General features: G+C 57.1%; 1 protein-coding gene across 1 annotated transcript; it reads left to right on the forward strand.

The window, feature by feature from the left end:
* The first annotated feature begins 255 nt into the window (after positions 1-255).
* Positions 256-21,277, forward strand: NPEPL1 (aminopeptidase like 1). The gene is made up of 12 exons (XM_033186876.1): positions 256-692; positions 1,371-1,556; positions 2,057-2,227; positions 6,889-6,978; positions 7,393-7,474; positions 9,222-9,364; positions 14,938-15,015; positions 17,931-18,031; positions 18,857-18,980; positions 19,346-19,522; positions 19,991-20,101; positions 20,600-21,277. The coding sequence occupies exons 1-12, from the start codon at positions 543-545 to the stop codon at positions 20,756-20,758; spliced, it is 1,572 nt and encodes a 523-aa protein (XP_033042767.1). The 5' UTR covers positions 256-542; the 3' UTR covers positions 20,759-21,277.
* Positions 21,278-21,532: the final 255 nt, after the last annotated feature.

Consider the following 21,532-nt stretch of genomic DNA (forward strand, 5'->3'; position numbering starts at 1 on the left):
CTGGCCTGATGGATGGCCAGGGTGCGGGGTCCCCGGGGATCAAAAGCGGCTGCTCTGGGACCTCGGGGGACCTGTTTGGGGCCGGCCTGAGGCCTGATCGGGCCGGAACTGCGTAGGGTGGGCTTGGGCCTACGTGTGCCCAGGCCCCACTGGAGGCCGGGCCTGTCCGGTAGGCGCTGCCTGGCGGGCCACGTCGCCTCGCGTGTTGGGCAGGGCTGCCCGGCCTGCTGGGCCGAGGGGCGGTGCCGCTGGAGGCCGGGCGCGAGCGCCCTGCTCGGCGGGGCCTGCTCGGGGCCGACTTTGGGCCTGCCCGCCCGGGCCTGCCCGCACCCTCCCGCCCGGCCTGGCCGGCGCCCCCTCGCGCCCCGGGCGGGCCCTGCACGTCTCGCGAGCAGCCCGGAGCGGCGGGGGAGGCGGGGCCCGCGGGCTGCCGGGCAGGGCCGGGGCGGCGCCGAGCCCGGGCCGGAGCGGGGCGAACGGGGCCGAGCGGCGGGCCGGGCCGGGCCAGGCCGGGCAGGGCCGGGGCGCGGGTCGGCGGGAAGATGGCGAACGTGGGGCTGCAGTTCCAGGCGAGCGCGGGGGACTCGGACCCGCAGAGCCGGCCCCTGCTGCTGCTCGGGCAGCTGCACCACCTGCACCGCGTGCCCTGGAGCCACGTCCGCGGGAAGCTGCAGCCCCGGGTCACCGAGGAGGTGAGCGGGCCGCCGGCCGCCATGCGCCCCGCGCCGCGGAAGCCCAGGCCCGGGCGGCCCGCGGAGGCCCCGCCTCGCCCGCCGCACCCCCGCCGCCGCCGGGCCAGGCCCAACGAGGCTGGGCCGCCTCCCTGACGGGCTCAGCCGCCAGGCCAGTCCTCGCCCGCGGAGGCCCAGCCCTAGGCCCCGTCGCCGGTGCGGCGCGGTGGTCCTCCTGTCAGCCCAGCCCTGCGCCCCCTGAGGCCGCGACACCTGCGGACTGGGCGGGGAGACGCGGCCGCTTCCAGGGCCGCGCGTCGGCCCTGCCTGGCGACAGGCCCTGGCTTCCAGAAGTTCCCATGGCAGTGTCCCCAGCTGCCTTTACTTGGGGACATCTGGCCCTGCCCCCTCTCTGGTGGAAGCCGCCTAAGCCCTATCCGAGTGTTGGAAGCAAAGCAGCCCCCAGCCTGGCCCTTCCAGTCTTGGTGGCTTCATCCCACCAGGGGTATGCGAGCCAGCCTAGAGACAGTTAGCTCTGCAGAGAGGCGACACATCTCCCTAAGGATGGGACAACGGTGGCGGGGAGCAGTGCAGTGCCCTTCCAGGACTGCAGGCGTGGTCGTGGCCGCAGGGCAGGGCCTCCTGGCACGTGGGCCGCTGTTTGAAGCCTCCGTCTCTTGTCTCTCCCTTCTGATCTAGCTCTGGCAGGCTGCCCTGAGCACGCTCAACCCCAACCCCACGGACAGCTGTCCCCTCTACCTGAACTACGCCACTGTGGCCGCCCTGCCCTGCAGGGTGAGCCGGCACAACAGCCCCTCAGCCGCCCACTTCATCACGCGGCTGGTGCGGACCTGCCTGCCGCCCGGAGCACATCGCTGCATTGTGGTGAGTGCTTCGAGAGGAGGCAGCCGCGGTGCTCCTAATCGGGCGGCGGTGAACTCGGGCCTGGGGAGCTCACAGCCCTGCACAGACTGCAGCGCACGCCGCCGGAGGGCTGTGGACATTATAATCCCTGCCCTGTAGACGGGGAAACAGGTCCAGAGAGACGCGGGGATTTGCCCCAGATTAATTTTGGTGGCAACTCAGAGACTCAAGCCTGGATTTCCTGAGGCCCACCTAGTGTCTGTCCCTCTGTCCCTCATTTTCCTGGCTGGTCAGGCTGTTGACATCTGGTGGCCAATGTGTTATTTCTCTTGGAGCATGACCAATGGTGGTTCCATGGTTCCTGGGGTGACCTGAGGGATGGGGTGGCGGCTGCTGTGGGACATCTCTGTCTAGATGTCATCTGCAAGAGGCGTTCAAAGAGCAGCTCCCTGCACTTCCTGGCCCTGCACTTCCTGGTGGCGGCCCTTGCACCCCTTATCCCGTCTCCCCCTGTGCCGCAGATGGTCTGCGAGCAGCCGGAGGTGTTTGCTTCCGCCTGTGCCCTGGCCCGGGCCTTCCCGCTGTTCACCCACCGCTCAGGTGCTTCTCGGCGCTTGGAGAAGAAGACGGTCACCGTGGAGTTTTTCCTGGTAGGCCAAGACAACGGGCCGGTGGAGGTGTCCACATTGCAGGTGGGTGTCTGGAAGGGCAGACCCTGCCCCTGGGCCCAGGCAAGATCGGGGAGGTGGGAGTGAGGTCGGGAGAGGGAAAAGCTTGTTGCGGGGGCAGGAGCCGGGCTGGCTGCTTTGGTTCCTGGAAAGCTGCAGAGGCTTTTCCAAACCCAGGCCTCCTCCCTCTGCCTCAGCGTGATCTGTGACTTCAGGATTCTGTTGTATACAGGCAGTGTTTGTTGAGCACATAATCAGTGCCAGGAACGTCCATGCTGTTTTCCAAATAATGCTGCCCGCTTATGTGAGCTGTGTGTGTATGTGTGATGTGTGCAGGTGTGTGTTGCTGTGTGTGTATGTATGTGCATGTGTTGTATGTGTGGGGGGTGTGTGCATGTGTGGTGTGTGTTGCTGTTTGTGTTTGAGTGCTGGTGTGTGCATGAGTGGTGTGTGTGTGTGTGTGGTGTGTGTGTGGCATGTGTTGCTGTGTGTGTATGAGTGCTGGTGTGTGCATGAGTGTGTATGTGTGGTGTGTGTTGCTGTGTGTGAGTGCTGGTGTGTGCATGAGTGGTGTGTGTTGCTGTGTGTGTTTGAGTGCTGGTGTGTGCATGAGTGGTGTGTGTTGCTGTGTGTGTTTGAGTGCTGGTGTGTGCATGAGTGGCATGGGTGGTGTGTGTTGCTGTGTGTGTTTGAGTGCTGGTGTGCGCATGAGTGGTGTGTAGTGTTATGTGTGGTGTGTGTTGCTGTGTGGGTATGAGTGCTGTTGTGTGCATGAGTGGCATGTGTGGTGTGTGTTGCTGTGTGTCTTTGAGTACTTGTGTTTGCATTAGTGGTGTGTGTGGTGTGTGTTGCTGTGTGTATATATGAGTGCTGGTGTGTGCATGAGTGATGTGTGTGGTGTGTATGTTGCTATGTTTGAGTACTGGTGTGTGCATGAGTGGCGTGTGTTGCTGTGTGTGTATAAATGCTGATGTGTGCATGAGTGGTGTGTGTGGTGTGTGTGGTGTGTATGTTGCTATGTTTGAGTACTGGTGTGTGCATGTGTGGCATGTGTTGCTGTGTGTGTATGAGTGCTGGTGTGTGCATGAGTGGTGTGTGGTGTGTCTATGGTATGTGTTACTGTGTGAGTGCTGGTGTGTGCATGAGTGATGTGTGTGTGGTGTGTGTGTGGCATGTGTTGTGTGTGTGAGTAGTGGTGTGTGCATGAGTGACGTGTGTTGCTGTGTATGAGTGCTGGTGTGTATGGGGCGTGTGTTGCTGTGTGTGTGAGTGCTGGTGTGTGCATGAGTGGTGTGTGTGTGGTGTGTGTGCATGTGTGTTGCTGCACCCTTTACAGGGAGTACTTCTACATGTGTTATTTCACTCGATGCTGAGAATGATCCTTTTGAGGCTGCAAGGCCGGAAGTGATTTCCCAGCTCCAGATCCTTGGATGGGCCTGACATCAGGCTCCCTTCCTCACGGCAGCGGTCCCAGCCTCTGCGCCTGCCACCTCCAGTCCCCGAGCCCACAGCGCCACCCAGGTTGTCTTTTCTCATGTGTCAGAGCTCATTCTTCACTTCTGGCTCTGGAAGGCTGTCACCGTCACCCTAGGCGGCGAGCTCTCCCACACCGGCGCTTGGGCCACACCTCATTTCTTTTACTGTGTCCTCTCTGAGGCCTGCAACCACTGCCCCTCAACCCCAATTTTTCCATCTTCACCAGCATGAGATAGCTCCCCTTTTTTTCCTTCATCTTTGAATTTTTTAAAAAGTCTAACTGGTTTGCCTTTCTTAATCCTCTTTTCCCTCTTAACCTATGGAAACATAGTTTTTGCCCCCATCCTGACATTGTTTTCTAAGGACTGCTGGATGGGGCATTGCCATCCCTCCTTGAAATGCATCTGCCCCATCCAGAGGTCTCCCTCCCTCCTGCTGCTCCCCAGACTGTCGCCACCTCTCGGCATCCTCTTCATGGCCTTTCCAGTGTTCTGACCTGCTCAGTCCTCTCAGGGTCAGACACCAGCATCTGCTTCTTCTGTCTTTAGGAATTTCCTTCTGAGTTCCAGGCCTGCTATCCAGGTGGGCAGGGGTGCCCACAGAGCCCGGTTGGGGGCTCAAGCATCACCCTTATTTCCAAGGATAGCAGGGCACCCTGACCTCTGTTGCCCTCGGTCCCTTCCCCTTCTGTGGACTTCCTGCTGTCCCTTAGACTGGCCACACCCACTCCTGCTCATGCTCCTGCACGGAGGTCCTTTCCTGTCCAGCCCAGCATGGTCTCCATCTGGCCTCTGCCCACATTCCCTCCCCAGGGAGGCCTGGCCCTCTTGGCTAACACCACCCTCCCATTTGTCAGCTAAACTATTACTATAAGACATGTCACATCTTTGTTGATCTTCTGTGCTCCCCACTAGGTTGGGAGTCCCCAGAGGGCAGGGACCTGGTCTTGTGCACAATGATCCCAGCACGTGACCCCACACATGACAAAGGCCCAATAAACATCTGGTGATGGAAGCAGTGGGGCAGTGAGTCCCCGTGGCCCCCAACCCCATTGGTCCCAGCTAGCCAGTGTGTCCTGTTTCTTGTGTTTGCTCTGCCCAGTGCCATGACTTGAGGTGCTCTCCTGGGCTGTGGGAGCAGTCTCCTGGTCACCCTGCCACAGATGGTCTCCTTCCAGCTCCTGCTTCGCTCACCTTCCAAAGGTGCATCTGAGTGTGTGCAAGGTGGCATCTTGTGAGTGCTGTCAGCTGTCACACCCTACACTCAAGGCAGGAGTGTGCACACAGCACATGCTGGTACACTCTACAGTCCTGTGAGATACGTCCTGTTGTCCCCAGGTTAGGGCTGAGCAAACTGCTTGCTGACATTGAGTGACTCACCGGGACCACGCCAGCAAAGGGCAGAGCCAGGTGTTCAGCTCCAGCTGCCACCACTCAGCCCTCTTGGGTCCTGAGCACACCAGTATCTGACACTCATGTGGCCTGTACTCAGCTTCTCCCTTTTCTTCCCTGCGGGAACCTTCCAGTCCCCACCCAGGACCCTGTCCCTTCTGCGTCCTGTGGCCTCATCCTCTTCCGTAGCAGAGACTGGGACTGTGCATTGTGAGTCTCTGCTGAGCTTGACTCCCTTGGACGTCTCTGAATTATCAGAGTCTTGCATGGTACCTGGCACACGTGGACAGAATGCGTGGCCCTCCCCTCGTGGGAAGAGACATCCCTCCGCAGGGCAGCGTGGCTGTGTGTTGGTGGAGGGACCCACAGCCCTGCCCTGCCTCCCGCAGACGCGCTCTTGCGTCAGAGCCCCGAGCTTGCCGTGGTCTGGGGTCTTCCAGGTGACACTTGGCCTCCTTGGAGGCAAGTCACACAGCATTGACGCACTTCTCAGACAGTCCTTGTCTGGTCCCCACATGCCCTCACAGACAAAACCCGCTGACAGGCGGCAGGGACGGCACAGGCACATTCATATCGGAGCTGTCAAGTTCCAGGTCTCTACCTTTGAGGCTTTGGGGTTTAATTACCTCGGCAGGGCGGGGGAGGTGGCCGGGCTGCGGTATCGACCCGGCACTTGCTGCTCTGACATGATGAGACTAGAGGCAGGGATGATAAACTCGATGCTGTCCTGCACCCCCGCAAAACGGCGCTGCTTTTCTCTTAATATTGTCTTTCTGGTGAGCGAGGGAGGCCGCGCAAGCAGCCAGCTGTCTGAAGCTTCTGTGCCTGGGGGTGCACGGTAGGGGACAGGGTGGGGCAAGGATGCCCACAGATTCAGCTGAGAGTGAGGCTCCCAGAGCAGACGTGAGACACACATGAGAAGGCAAAGAATGGCCCAAGCCAGGGCTGAAGGACACATTTCTGGGACCCACGTGACGTGTGCTTTGGTGCACATGCCCCTCTCTGCCCTGCCTTCGAGTGTGGGCTCTGAAGCCCTGCCAGGCAAGCAGGGCCCATGTTTTCAGCTCCTGGGTGGACACGTCAGTTCCATGAGGCGAGACCTCCCTCTGTGTCCCTCCCCTTCATGCCCAGAACCGTGCTGTGTCAAGTGACAGCACTAGGGCAGCCAGACCCCCATCTGTCTTGCAGGGTTCATGAGGGACTTGCGTGGGACTCGTGAGGAAAGCAGTGGCCCAGAGGGAGGGCGTCCGGGAGGGCCAGCGGGTTCAAGCACTCGGGGTGTAGAGCGGGTTCAAGCGCTCGGGGTGTAGAGTGCTTCCGCTTGGTGGGGAGGATCTGGAAAAGCTGCTGGTGGATATGGCCTATGAGAAGTGCCTCGAAGGATGACTGGGATCTTGGGGGGAGGGAAAGGGCTATGGGATCTGCAGAGGTGAGGGGTGGGAAGCTCAGGGCATACTCAGGGGCCACCTACCTTCAGCTGTAGCTAGGATGAAGGGAGAAACAGGACACAGGGCTTGGAAAGGATCCAGATACGAAAGGGCAGGACCCCAGGCTGGGGACTCCTATATACTTGTGGAGGCACAAGGTGGTGGCTGTGCTGAAGGTTCTTTCTACAGGTGGCTGGTGGCCCTGGGTTGCTGGGGGTGGGGCAGGCAGTGAGAGCCATGCTCTCTCTCTCCTCTCTCCTTGCTGCCCTGTCAATGGCCTTGTGGGTGGCATTTGCCTCTGATGCCTTTGTGTTCCCGGGGGATGGACAAGTGGAGAACATCTGCCTCCCACCTGGTCCCAGGACCCCAGTGATGGCCTTTTTTTCCCTAGTGCTTAGCAAATGCCACAGACGGCGTGCGGCTAGCAGCCCGCATCGTGGACACACCCTGCAATGAGATGAACACCGACACCTTCCTCGAGGTTTGTGGGTCATCATGCCGGGGGCGGGACCAGGCTGGGGTGGGTGTCATAGACCCCCAGGAGAGCCAGAGGAAACCAGGGGCTGTCCCCACCCTGATGTGGCCTCAGGGCTGCCCTCGATGGAGTGCTGCTGTCCGCCCAGCTCTAGGAAGCCTCAGGAAAGGGTGTGTGGGGAGGACAGAGCCTCCTCTTCAAGGCCCCTTGGCAGGACTGCAGCCAGAGCTGCAGGAAATGAGAGAGTGTGGAGGGTGAGCCCCCTCTCCTGGGTTTCATCACACGCGAAGCTGGCTCCCAAGCCCAGCTCCCCCACTCCACACAGGCAGCAGTTCATCCCTGGCCCCAGCCTCGGCCTCTCCTGTTTCCAGCCATCTTCATGTGTCGTTGTGTTGTTGTTTTTTCCATGAACATGTCCAGGAGATTAACAAAGTTGGAAAGGAGCTGGGGATCATCCCAACCATCATCCGGGATGAAGAACTGAAGACGAGAGGATTTGGAGGTGGGTGGGGGCTGCATCCCTGTGGGTCTTGGCCTCAGGCAGTGACCAGGAGCACTTGGGTGACAGGGGGGTCGGCAGGCCACATGGCACATTGTCCCAAACTTCATCCTGCTTGTGACCTGAAAGGAATCAGCCTGTGTCCAAGCCCAGTGCCAGACCCCGGGAAGCAGCCATCCCTGGGGGAGAAGGGGGGCAATCCAAATTCTGATTTGGATTCTGGAAGCTGCTAGATCCAAGTCCTTCCCTGCCTGCAGCCTCTCCAGCATCCTCGCGTGCTGCACACCCTTACTCTTGGGACTGGCTCAGCAGGGCCTTTCTGTTCCTTGAATACACAAGTTCACATCATGGCAGGCAGGGCCTGTGTGTGGATGGTTCTCCCTATCTGGAATACTTTCCCACAAGATATATTTTTGGTGGAGGTCATCTCAACCAGTGCATCTCAGTTCAGATGCCCCCTCCTCAGAGAGGCCTTCCACAAGTCCCCAGACCCACCTTTCCCCATTGCCCAGGAGCCAGAGGGGCAGATAAGTATGACTCAGCTGCCCCATGGTGCTTGTAGACTGGCGAGGGGAAGGTGGCTGTCTCTGTTACATAGACTACAAAACAAATTACTCAGAAGATAGCAGCTGAAAGCAACAACACTTATCCCCTCACCATGCTGTGGGTTGGGGAATCCTCCCCTGGTGCAGGGTCTCTGCCTGCTGTTGTCAGGTTGTTGGCTGGGGCTGCAGTCATCTGAAGGCTTGCCTGGGGCCTGTGATGTGCTTCCAGGCAGGCTCACAACAGGCTGCAGGTCTTAGGGCCTCACAGGCCATTAGCTGGAGACAGCAGTTCCTCGCGGTATAAGCTGCCCTCCGAACGAGGTCTCTGAGTGAGAGATAGGGATGAAAAGTGAGCAAACAAGATGGAAACTCCCATCTTTTTCTGTAACCTAATCCCAGGAGTGGTATCTCATCACTTCTACCTTTTTCTTTTGGTTAGAGGTGGGACATTAGGACCTGCCCACATGAGGGGGAGGGACTACACAAGGACATGAATACCCAGACATGGGGGTCACAGGGGCCATCCTGGTGGGGTCTACCTAGACAGAAGCCATTTACAAGTGGAGGGAGAGGCCACTTGTGTCAGGAAAAGCTCCACAGCGGAGGTGGCATTTGCTGTGGATCTTACAGGATGAGTTGGAGTTTGTCGGGCGGCCATGATTAGCTCTCACCATTGTTGCTATGATTATTTGACTCAATTATTGCAGGACTTTGAGCTATAGACTGCACACACACGGGCCACAGCTTTCTTGATAAGCTGTGTCATGTAAACCAAAGAGGCGGTGGTGCAGAGACTGTGGGAGCGACTGTGAAAGGGCGGTGCAGTCCCTGAGTGCTCAAAGGATTCAGGAAGTGGGGACGAGCATGGGCTGGGGCAGCCTTGAGGCATTATCCAAAAGTCATTTCATTCTGCAATCCTGTTCTTTTCTTTCTGGAAAGGATACAATATTTTTTCCCTCAGTGGGTTTTCTTGCCTAACAATACATTGCATAGAATTTGTTTGCAGTCTCAGACATTGGAGGTAATTTGCATTCCTCAATCCCACACTGGCCAGGGGCAGGAGAAGGGGCAGGGAGCCCCAGGCTCAGGCAGGCGGCTTTCCAGGAGAAACACCAGCGGCCAGAGTGGGGGTGTCCAGGGACCTCTGGGAGTTCCCCACTCAGCTCAGCCCGAGCCTAACCCACTTCTCCCCACGCTTTCCATAGGAATCTATGGGGTCGGCAAAGCCGCCCTGCATCCCCCAGCCCTGGCTGTCCTCAGCCACACCCCAGACGGAGCCACGCAGACCATCGCCTGGGTGGGCAAAGGCATCGTCTATGACACTGGGGGCCTCAGCATCAAAGGGAAGGTGAGGTGCAGGGCCAGCTCTCCAGAGGGCTCTGGGGGTGGGGAGGGACCCAGTTTGGGTCCAGCCAGCCCTCTCAGAGGTGTCATGGGGTGGGGGACAGCAAAGGTTCTGGGAGTTCTGGGTTGGGGTGGGTTCAGGGAGAGCCCACAGGGCCAGTTCCATGCTGAGGCGACAACTTCACGTGGCCCCCTGGGTTCCATGCCCACCCTTCAGAAGGGTCTGGAAACAAAAGTCTGGCCAGGGCCGGAGAGCAGCCCCGGAAATGACCGAAGGAATGGCAGGCAGGACCAGGGAGGCAGGGCTTGCAGCTGCGGGGCTTTGTCCGAGGAAGGGAAGGGCGAGGGGACGCCTGCGTCTCTGAGTCTGCCATGGTCCCCACCGAGAAAACGCTCAGGGTGGCCACACAAGACCCTCTGAAGGCACGTGACCCCCAAGAGCGAGGGGAATCTGGATGCAGCACAGAAGCGAGTCACCCAGGAGCATCCCTGTGAGGTGTCCCTAGACGCCCGTCCCGTGGTGTGGCTTTCTGTCCTGCCATCCCAGGAGGACAGGTGCTTGTGGAGCCCCGGTCGTGGCCTAGTCGGCCTGCCACAGCAAGACCTTCCCTCCTCCGCACCATCTCCATCCATTCATCCCACACACTGTGTGAACACACCGTGTGAGCAGCTGTGCTCGGTCTTGGGCTGGGAAGGACAGGGAGGGAGGAGACTGGGAAGTGTGTGCCTCAGGAGGTCTGGAAGGAGCAGGGAGTGCATCGGGAACAGACATTGCAAACTGGCAGCCCGCAAGGCTCACAGAGGCCTGGCGTTTTTAAAATTTGAATTAGCTACCCATATTTGAAACCAGGAAGGATTCTCATCAAAGCCTGGATTTCCGGCCTTTTGTGAACTCAGGTCTGCCAGTGCTGGCATTCTGTTCCCACCTGGCAGCATTCCGCTGCAGCCAGCGGGCCTGCCCCTGGTGTTGCCCATTCTCCAGTTGGGTTCGTGGCAGGCCCCACCACTTGCTGCTGCTTTGCTGACACTGAGCCCTGGTGCCCGCTGCTGCTCAGGGTGGCGCTGGTGCAGCTCGCTGTGCTCTGCTTTCCAGCGCGCCTAGTTTATTTCATACCTGGAATGGATGAGTAGTTCCCATCCCTCCTCTAAACCACAAAACTGTTTAGAACAAGGCAGGAAATTAAACTAATCATAAAAAGGTTTTTTCTTTTAAAAAAAAAAAAAATTTTCTGTTATTAAGTTCCATACCTATTATCATGCCAGTAAAAAAAATTAAAAAGAAAATAAATATTGTACTACAAAGACAACAGAAATGGATTAACACTTAAGTAGCATTCGTGTATTTTTTTTTAATAGAAAAATCATGCCTCCCTATGGGTTTCTTGGAGTAATAGATGGTGGAATGAATGTTTCTGGCTTTGGGTCTTAGCATCTACACATTTGACAATGATTTCATTTAAATTGATCTTCTTTACTAATGTATGTTCAGTAGGTGGAGGAATCAGCTTTGTCAGCTATCTTCATTCACAGTTGGTCCAAGAATACTCTCTGTTAATTTTGATTTTGAAGAGCTCCAATCACGTGAGGCAGCAGATACACAGATACTTAGGAAAAGTCTTTAATACGGTATCATTTGGCAGAGATTCGTAAAAATCCCATTTCACAGTAAATTCCAGCAATCACAACACCCACCATGTGTTCAGCTCTTCAGGGTGGATTCTTGTGGCTTTCAGATATCTGTGGAACAAAAACATTTTGGACACAGTAACTCCAAGTGTTCACATGGAATGAGGGAACTGAAGGAACTCAGATTCCGCGTCTTCGTTTTGACCGTCCCGTGCTCTTGTGTTTTATTTTGGGTCCTCTGTTTCGACACCAGGAGGTAGGAAATCATGGGCCCTGGAGGCCCCGACTGTGCCCAGAGCCAGGCCACAGGATCTGACTGTCAGAGCGATTCTCAGAAGGAATGTGGGTAGTAGACTCCGCGAGTGTCAGGGCCAGTTGTGTGTCGGGTCACTGTTAACATCCATGTAATGTTACTTTCAGGATAAGTAACAAAGATAGGAGAATTTGAAGCTTTTATTTGTAAGATTAAAATGCAACTGTAGCCACAGCAATGTTTTAAACTTCAACCAACAACAGATTTTTGGAGGAGGAATATGTTATCGCTGACATTGTTCAGAGATACCAGCACATGGTGGTAATAAGCAAACTGACTTTTAGTTGGTTTATTATGATTCCTAAATTCGCCACAGATAGTGCACCCCTTACTGCCTGCACCTGGTACTGGCTGCCCCCACCCTCGCACCCTAAATACCTGCGGTCAGTCACCCTGGAAGCCACTACATTCTGGCTGGTAGAGTTGTGGACCCTCTTCTCTGTGGATCAGATGCTTGTTTTTGATGTCGCTTTGTTGTGGACCAGTGTGAGAAGATGAGCTTCCTGGGAATTCATTTGTTTGCTTGTGGCGCTGACTCTATACTGCACCTGACTTCATCTCATGAGGCTGTGGCTGCACCTGTGCAGTAAGTCAGCTCCTGGCTTCGAAATTAACACACAGGGAAAACCTGACCACGGAGGCCTTTCCTAGAGGCCACAGCCGCACAGCCTCCGGGGAAGCTGTGGTCTGAGGGTGGCTGGTAGAACTGCCAGAGAGTAGGGCATTTTCCATGGCTCCAGATCACCTTCTGAAAATGAGACTATAGCCCCTGCCTATTCCCAGGGTCCAACTGGTCTGCAGACACCATAATACAAGGAAGAGCCTGGGTGTTTTGGCACCAGTGGAACAATACCTGGTTTTTTATTTTAAACCAGCCCATCTTCGCCGCTGCACTTGGAACTGTTCTACGTGGATTTGGGATCAACCAGCAGGCCTTTCCTGAGCTGTTACTATGTGGAGTGGGCACTGAGGCTCCAGCCATTGAAGGAGAGACCCCAATCCTGACCTGAAGGCACTGACAATCTCATCCCAAGAGCCTGGTGTGACACGTGAACGCAGCAGGCATTCTCCCCAGTGGCTGCGTCCAGAGCAAATGGTGGAGAAATGGTCACTCCTCAAAAAGCAAGCTGGGTGGAGCCAGCCCAGCTCCCAGTTTTGCAAGAAAAATCACAGCTCCCTTTTCAAAGATTTCAAGGGCAGATCAAGATCAGCCTGGACTAGCAGGCCTCAGATGCATTACTGGAGACCCCTTTACCCTCTTAACAAGTACCAACCCCAAAGAGGCTTTGTGTATAAGAATGTTGTCTATTGATATTTACTCTACTGGAAATTAAAAGTGAGAAATTTATAACATGTATAATTCATTAAAAATAGCATATATAAATCCATTGCATGTTATCATAAATGATATAATTTTATGAAGATAAGCATTTTCCAAAATGAAAAAATAATTTACTGAGAGAGTAGCATTGTTGTACATTTTCACAAATCCTGTCAGTGACTTAATAGAAGACAGCTAGGGACCTGGCATCTGCTTCCGATTTAGTCTGTGGAAACGTGTACAGTTCAACTTTATCAAGAAAATCTGGCCTCTCACATTCTATAGTTGAAACAGGGAAAAGGATTTTAGTACCTTTTGCAGCTAACTATGAACATTCTTTGCTATTACACCAAAACTCAACAAGTGGTAGCTTCTTAAAGGCTGGTTATAACATGGAATCTGAAGCCTCACGAGTAGACTTTGGTGCTCCGTGGCAGTTAAATCCACTGTTCAGTCTCACTTTGAACATGTGGTTTTTGTAATACGCATGTTCACTTGAAAAATATTGGTTCAAGAGTTCTGCAGAAATTCAAATTTTTGACACATTACGTTATATAGTATCAAAAAATCACTTGATATCACCATCCATCTCATCAGAAAAGTCAGGTTGAGTATGAGGAAGTTGTCATGGTGACAGGAGAAAGTTTTTCAAAATTCTGATTTTTGCTTTAAAGCTCAAATGTATACCACTGGCAATAAATAATGTCAGCTGTTTCTGGAAGTAAAAGCTGAGTTTGTTCCTTTTCTGGGAAATATCTGCCAGATACCTAAATCCAATTAAGTGCCATTTGTCTGTCAGTTTTTCTTTCAAGTAAAAATGGTGTCGTGGCCAAAGTGGCTCATGGAGCTCAGAACTGCCCCCAGCAATCACAGCTGAGCTTCTGCTCTGAGCGACCACCGCCCATCAGCAAGAGCAGGAGTGCATTAGGAGTCACACAGAATATGGAAAATGTACCCAAGGGTTGAGAGTTTTAAAAATTAATTTTACTGCTTCAGCAAGGAAATTCTAACGTGAAATTGGCATTGGTTCATTTTCCCAGAGGGCATGGAAACGAATACAGGGGCTCCCCGACCTCTTTGGGACTGTGGCCTAATACTCCAGCGCAGGGGCTGTAAGTGTCAGCCCAGTGAGAAAGGCAGAGACCATCTTAAATCACGGCGAAAATGGTTTCTTCTGTAAAAACAGAAACAATGTGTGAGGGCTGGTGAAACTTTGCACAATCAATTGAGCTGTATTTGCAAGGCCGGTCCTGGCTCTGCCTGCAGTTGGGAAGGAGCTGGCAGCTGATGGGGGAGACATGGTGTACAGTGAGCAGCCGTTTCCAGGCATTTCTGTGTGACCCATTTTGCACATGGTTTGATTCCAGATCGGAGGCCCTGTTTTTCCATTTAAACAATCCTGTACTTTCTCGCAGATTAGCTAGGAAGAGATGACTTATTTTCAGTAGAAAGGTGGTCCCTTCTTCTGGCGGTAGACCTGGCAGTGACATGAGGGAGCGACAAGTGTCCTCGCTGCTGGTGGTGTCATTGGGGGTGGATGTGACTGATTTTGGCGAACATCAACCCTCATCATGGTTCAAAGTTGTGATGAAGGGCAGAGAATGCTGAGCCTAAGTCTCGTTAGGTGGTAAAGGCCTCTAAATGCCAGGGAGAGGAAGCTAGGCCCTGTTCTGGGGGGTGACAGGTGGCCAGGGCAGGTTTGCATTGCGGCAGCAGCCCCTCAGGCTTCCTCCCCACCATAAGCACAAAAGGAATCTGCAATGAGTGCAGGAAGTAAGCAAGCCCCACCCAGGTCCCCGAGGGGCTGGCCAGGGACCTCAAGCAAGCCCCAGAGGCTCCCTGGACCTCAGCTTCCTTCTCACACTGTGCAGAGGAGTGGAGAGAGAGGGTCCCTGCAGACAGACCCCCAGGCGGTGTGGCAGCCCAGGACTGAGGTCAGGGTGCCCGGCCTTAAAGCATGGGGTCTCTGTGGCTATGTCAGAGCCCGGCCACAGTGAATTCTGCAACTCCAGGCATCTCCTCGGGTTCCCCTTCCATGCAGTTACTGTTTGATAGCTCCAAAGTTCTGTCAAAACAAAAGGGAGCCCCACCATCTATAGCAAAGACTCCCTGTTGCTTCTGGAGAACACCCCGCTTGGCCAATAGGAGGTTCATTGAATTCTGTGGATGCCCAGGAGGCCTGGTGTGGGGGCTGCCCAGGCCTGGGAGCCGGGGCAGGGGGCGCCTAGCGTGGGGCTGGGTGGGGGTGGGGGGCTGCTGCTGCCAGGCCTCGACCTCACGGCTCACCTTTGTCCGGGTCTCTTTGTACCACCTGCAGACAACCATGCCAGGGATGAAGCGAGACTGTGGGGGTGCCGCGGCCGTCCTGGGGGCCTTCAGAGCTGCAATCAAGCAGGTGAGTGGGGCCCTGCCCACCCTCTGCAGGGGTGTCCTGGGTGCGCCCCATGGGCGCTCCGCTCTCCCTTGTCCGCCCCGCCACAGGCACCACCATGTTCCTACCGAGTCTCCCAGCGGGTGCCTGTCCCCACTCTGCCCTCAGGCTCTTCTTGGGCCCCCAGAGCTTCCTGCCTTCATCAGGGCTGCTCTGGGAGGCCCCGAGGACAAGGTCCAGCCATGTTCTCTGCTCAGGGCCTGCCTTGGCTCCAGAGCCCCATGAGCAGTTGGCTCAGTGAGGAATCCTGGCCTAGACCCGCGTGGCATGTGGCAGGCAGAAGCTCATGGCAGGGGCATGCGTTGTGCTATGTACCTTTCCCACAACCCTTCTTTGCAGCAGAGCTGCCTCTGGTGACTGGTCTTGCCAAGTCACCACCCTGAACCCCAGGCCTGGCCGGGTCCCTTCCTCTCTTGCCTGAGTGACCTTCCCATGGAGCCCAGATGTCCCTGGGGTCATAAAAAGTGCTTATTAAACAAATGAAGCGGCCAACTCATGCTTGTAATCCCAGTACTTTGGGAGGTAGAGGCAGGAGGATGACTTGAAGGCCAGAAATTCAAGACTACCCATAGTAACCTTGCGAGACCCCGTTTCTACAAAAAAAAAAAAAATTTAAAAACTAGCCAGGCGTGGTGGCGCACACCTGTAGTCTCAGCTACTTGGGAGGCTGAGGTGGGGGAGGATTGATTGAGCCTGGGAGGTTGAGGCTGCAGTGAGCTAAGATCCCACTGCTGCACTGCAGCCTGGGAGACAGAGCGAGACCCTGTCTAAAGAAACAGGCCAATGGAGAGTGTGCACGGACCCATCAGCCACGGTTTTACCTCCCTAGCCTAGCGGTCAAAGATGGATGGGTACGCCAGGAGCGCGGTGGCCCTGGGCTCTGGGGGTGTTAGCGACCCTCCAACCCTGGCACCAAAAAAAGCAAGCCCCTGCCCCCCTTACCTACCCCAAACCCTTGGCTGCCCTGGGGGAGCAGGCCCAAGCCCCGGCGTGGCACTGGAGAGCCTTCCCACGCTGTCCCTGAAGCACTCGCTGTGCAGCCCATCTTTGACCACCCTCTTCTGTTAGACCAGCAAGTCCTGACGGTGCCAGGGAACACCCAGGGAGTGTGTGAACATTGACAGCTCCAGGGCTCACCTCCAGCTCTGCTGAGTCCTGGATGTTTTCCCTCGCCCCTGGTGATTGGAGACCCCCCCAGACTGGCCATGAGGGCCGCGAGGGCAGGGCCGTGCCTGCGCTGTCTCTGTGTCACATCATCTAGCCGTGGAGACCTCAGCACTGTTTGCACCAGGGCTGCAGCTCGCTCGTCCTCTAAGCCAGCACTTCTCAAGCGGGGTCGCCATGTTGTTAGTAATGTGGGTTCTCAGCTCTGCCCCAGACCTGCTGGATCAGAAATTAGGGGCAGGGCCCAGCCTTCAGTGGGTAGCAGCCCTTCCTGGGAGGCGGAAAGCATCCATTTCCGAATCCCTCCTCCTTCTCCTCGTGTCCCACGTGCCTGCCCAGGAGGTGCTGCCTCTGCTTGCTCTGGGAAACCTGTCTCCCTGGCAGGCCGCAGACCCAGAACCCTGCTTTCTGGGAGGACTTCAGGGCTCCCCTCCTTTGTTGGTGGAGCTCATCTCTGTGGTGTCTGTGGCTTGGAGCCCCATGGCTTCATCCTGTGACCTCAGGGTCATGCTGTCATTTATTCATTTGTTCCCAAACACCCCCACTGCCCCCTGGAATGACTGCAGGAGGTCTCAGCACAGGGACACGCTGTGCTCACTGTACACACAGATGGAATGTCAGTGCTGGGGTATCTGGGGAGGAGCTCTGACAGGAGGAGGCCGAGGGTCCTGAAGCCCCTGCCCCATGTCCCTGACACAGGCTGGGCTGCGAGAGTGGGAGCCGGGGACTCAGAGCCCTTGTGGAGCTGACAGGTGGCCCCTAGATCATCACCCTGAGGCTGGAGTTCTTTCCCCTGTGCTGCGTGGGGGTGCGGGGCCATCTGTGAGGCTCAAGGACTGAGCAGGGGCCCAGGGAGGCCTCAGGGACTCACAGCTGCCGCCTGCCCAGCACCACTGCTGCAGCACCTGCCACTGGCCACTCTTTGCACTGCTGGCTGCCCCTGCCCACCGTCCCAAGCGTTTGCCTTTGGTGAGGGCTCTGCGCCCATGGTGGAAGAGTCGGCTGTTCCAGGAGATGGATCCTGTAGAACTGTGTGTCAGCACCGTCGAGGCCTGCTCCGTGCTAGGAGGATGTATCCTGCTTAAAGATTCGGCTCTGGAAGCAGAGGAAGGGCAGGGACAGGGGTCTGAGAGCGCCACTCCGTTTGACATTGCCGCCCGGGCATGGCCCGCTTAGGGTCAGGAGGCGCCCTTAGAGCCTGTGCAGGGCAGGAGCCGCTACCACCTGCTGGCCATACGTTTCTCAGCGAACAAATGACTTTCGTTTTGGCATCAGAAAACTCTAGCTTCATACCTAAACTTCCACGAGGCTGAGCTCTTCCTGCCCCTCTGTGTGTGTGTTTGTGTGTGTGTGTGTGTGTATTGAGGGGACGCAGCTGCTGGCCACCTTCCGTTGGCACAGGTTGGCGAGGCTTCATGACTGCCCAGCCCATGCAGCCCAAGAATCCCACAGCCCAGCCCGTGCCCAGGCTCATCCACTGTGGTGGGTGGGCTCTGCCAGGGGAGGCTAGGAGACCCCAGCGGTGAACCTTGGCTTTGGGATCTGCCAGGACTGTGCCCAGGATGGCAGGGAGGACGAGCTCTGGTCCCTGCAACTTGGAGCCATCTGTCGGTCTCTCTTCTGCTGTCTGTGGGTCTGAGAACCCCCAACTCGTCCTCCCCTCCTCCCCAAACCTATGACCTACAACTGGAGCCTCTGCCCACTTCTCCCTCCAGGGTTTCAAAGACAACCTTCACGCTGTGTTCTGCTTGGCTGAGAACTCGGTGGGACCCAACGCGACAAGGCCAGACGACATCCACCTGTTGTACTCAGGGAAGTACGTCTGACCCTCCTGCTCCTTCCTGCCCACTGTTGGAACTCATGACCCCTCCCCGGCCTGCAATGCCACTTCACTCCAGGCACACTGGGAGGGCGCCCCGCAGCAGGCTCCTTGCTTCCCGGAGTGCTGGGGAGCTTTGGTAGCAGGGCCACCTCACATTGAGGGGCCCATGACGCCTGGATGAGGTGCTAGGCTGCCTTGCAGTGCCTGGCCCAGGAGCTCATGGTCTACCCTGCATTACCAGGACAGGCCTTTCCAAAATTTAGGCCTGAATTATTTGGGTGTGTGAAGCTCTGACCCCCAGATTTCCTGCTCGGGGGCACCCCCTGTGTTTCCCCTTTGAGATTAACTCTGGAAAGTCAAAGCTGAGCTGGCCGCTGAGGAGCAAGTGGCTCTAGAATTCAGAAGAGAAGAGCCGTCCCCAACCCCATGAGCTGGTGCCTGAGTGGGCACCTCCCCGCATCTCTTGCTCTTCCTCCTCATCTGCCGGGTGCCAGGCACAGTGTGCTGAAGGCCAGCCCAGCTGGTTCATGCCACCCACTTTACAGATGAAGAAACTGAGGCATGGGGGAGCCAAATGGCTGGTCCCTGGCTCTCGACTCAAGAGCAACAGGGCAGGGATGTCATGGAAGCCCTTTGCTCCAGGCACTGCATTGCTGTAGGGACTGGGGCCATCCCAGCCTCCCCAGTGGGGGAATGTGTCGGGGTTTGGGGAGCCACAGGGATGGGCAGCTCCAAATGGGGTCTTCCCAGTTCCAAAGGGGCTCACGCCAATGTCCCAGGGAATGCCGTCCCTGAGCGGGGATCTCTGCTATGCCCCAGGACGGTGGAAATCAACAACACAGATGCCGAGGGCAGGCTGGTGCTGGCAGATGGCGTGTCCTATGCTTGCAAGGACCTGGGGGCTGACATCATCCTGGACATGGCCACCCTGACCGGGGCTCAGGTGAGTGCTGCCTGGATCTGCCCCTCAGCTGCGGCACCAGGGAACCCCACCCCTCTCTTGACCTTGAGGTGGGGAAGGCAGTGGGTGGGGGGCTGCCGTCAGGAAGTTTTCAGAACTGGGCATGAGGAGGGAGGAGGAGCTGCCTGTTGAGCTTGGTGTGGGCAGCGCCGAGGCCCAGGCTGGACGCAGAGCCGGGAACCAGCTTCTCTGTGCTTCATGGCCACAGTCCTTTCTGCCTGTGGTTTTTTCTTCTCAACCATCTCTTTTCTGGCTCCCTTATTTCTCTGTCTGCCTCTCGATCCCTCTTTTGGGTGTTTCTCTACTGCCGTCCCGTCCCCATGCTTCCCGGGTTCCTGCCCGCCCAGGGCATTGCCACAGGGAAGTACCACGCCGCGGTGCTCACCAACAGCGCTGAGTGGGAGGCTGCCTGCGTGAAGGCGGGCAGGAAGTGCGGGGACCTGGTGCACCCGCTGGTCTACTGCCCCGAACTGCACTTCAGCGAGTTCACCTCGGCCGTGGCTGACATGAAGAACTCGGTGGCGGTAGGTTTGGAACCTGGAGCCTAGAGCCTGCCACTTGGGTGGAGCCGGGCAGGCAGAGCCCTGCCTTCAGGGTGCTGGTGCACCCAGGGAGCTAGGGGCCCCCAGAAGCAGCCACAGTGCAGATGAGGGCCTGAGAGGCAGGTATCAGGGCACAGGAGCCATCCCAGACAGCATGGGCCACTCACTGGCTTCCCTGCCACACAGCCAGGGGTTTCTCCCCCAGTCTTGGGTCTGACTCAGTTGCCCCGTCAGGCCCTTTGCTGGCTTCCCCATTGGCCTATGGTGGGGGCAGACTCCTCGGCTCATGGTCAAGGCCCTCTCAGCCCAGCTTCAGCTGCCTCCCCACACGGACTCCCTCCCAGCCACCCCGGGCTCCTTGCAGACGGCAACAGTGAGAGATGATGGGGCAGGGTGGAGAGGGCCTGGCCAGAGCAACCCATAGGCACTGTGTCCTCCTGGCCTCCCTAGGACCGAGACAACAGCCCCAGCTCCTGTGCTGGCCTCTTCATTGCCTCCCACATTGGCTTTGACTGGCCCGGAGTCTGGGTCCACCTGGACATCGCTGCACCAGTGCATGCCGTGAGTGTCCCCACTCTCCACCAGCCCGGGCTGCTCCTGCCCCCTTGTCCAAACAGAGTCCCCCTCTGGCTCTGGAGCTGCTGGCCGAGCTCATCAGAAACTTCTGTGTCCGTGACCCAGCTTCCAGTCTGCTGTCCTGCCCAGGTCTCATCCTCCCCGGGAACAGAGTGGCTGCTGTGTGTGACCCTTCCCCAGCCAGCCTGTCCTCCACAGGGTGCCCTGGGCCTCCTGTCTCACCCATCCCCGCCCTGAGGAGTTACCGGGGTTGAGGCAGAGCACACAGGGCCTTGCCTCCCGCCTGTATCTGGCCTGCTGGCCCTCAGTGTGTCCAGCCAGCAGCATGGAAGGCCCCGGGCTCCAGCTGGTGCTCAGGATCTCCTTCCTGAGAAGGGGACTGTGGGGCACGTTGGAGGGGACCCAGGAGGTGAGGGGTCCCCAGGAGCGCCTCCCGTGCTGCAGCCCCACGCCCAGAGTCTCTGTCCTGCCCTTTGCTTGCAGGGTGAGCGAGCCACAGGCTTCGGTGTGGCCCTCCTGCTGGCGCTCTTCGGCCGTGCCTCTGAGGACCCTCTGCTGAACCTGGTGTCCCCGCTGGGCTGCGAGGTGGATGTCGAGGAGGGGGACGTGGGGAGGGACTCCAAGAGACGCAGGCTTGTGTGAGCCTCCTGCTTCGGCCCTGACAAACGGGGATCTTTTACCTCACTTTGCACTGATTAATTTTAAGCAATTGAAAGATTACCCTTCAGATGGGTTTTGGTTTTTCTTTCTGGTCGTCACCATGGTGGTGGAAAGAGCTGAAGTTTTAGGAGACAGCTTAGGGTTTGGTGCAGGCCACGGTGAGGGGACCAGCAAGCACTGGGGCTTGTTTCTGTTAGTGACGTACAGGACTGAGACAGCTTCTGTAAATTGCTACCCTTGGGGCCTTCTGCACCCCGGGGTGAGGCCTCCTGCCTGCCTGGTGCCCTGTCCCAGCCCCAGGTCCTGTGCAGGGCACGCGTGTGGCTGACAGCCAGGCTCTTACTCCAGCCGGGGCTGCCAGGGCATCCAGCCAGCCCAGCCCTGTGAAAGATGGAACTGACTTGCTGCAGCGGACCCGATTTTATAGGGCAAGAGAAGTCACACTCTGGCCTCTCAGAATTCACTTGAGGTTCAATTAAATACGGTCACACCACCCCTTCACCTGGCCTCCTTCTTCCCTCCACCCTCCATTTTTGAAACGGGTCCTGGAGCACGTCTGGGGACTGAAGTGCAGGGCTGCCTCCTGCTTCTCCCAGACCAGCTCTGGCTTTGAGCCCCAGCTGGTCAACCCAGTGTTGATGACAGGAGCCCGGTGAGGAGGACAGTGAGCCACTGGGCCTCGGCCTGGCCCTCCTGATCATTTTGATCTTCTGGGTGCGCACAGCACAGACTCCAGGCGGAAGCGCCGTGGGCTCT

Source organism: Trachypithecus francoisi, unplaced genomic scaffold (genome assembly GCF_009764315.1).
Source record: "Trachypithecus francoisi isolate TF-2019V2 unplaced genomic scaffold, Tfra_2.0 Lachesis_group21, whole genome shotgun sequence".
NCBI classification, from domain to species: domain Eukaryota; kingdom Metazoa; phylum Chordata; class Mammalia; order Primates; family Cercopithecidae; genus Trachypithecus; species Trachypithecus francoisi.

Coding starts and splice junctions, on each gene's coding strand:
- NPEPL1 (XM_033186876.1), top strand. CDS start 543: ATGGCGAACGTGGGGCTGCAGTTCCAGGCGAGCGCGGGGGACTCGGAC. Junction 693..1,370: donor AGCCCCGGGTCACCGAGGAG/GTGAGCGGGCCG, acceptor CTTCTGATCTAG/CTCTGGCAGGCTGCCCTGAG. Junction 20,102..20,599: donor TCGCTGCACCAGTGCATGCC/GTGAGTGTCCCC, acceptor CTTTGCTTGCAG/GGTGAGCGAGCCACAGGCTT.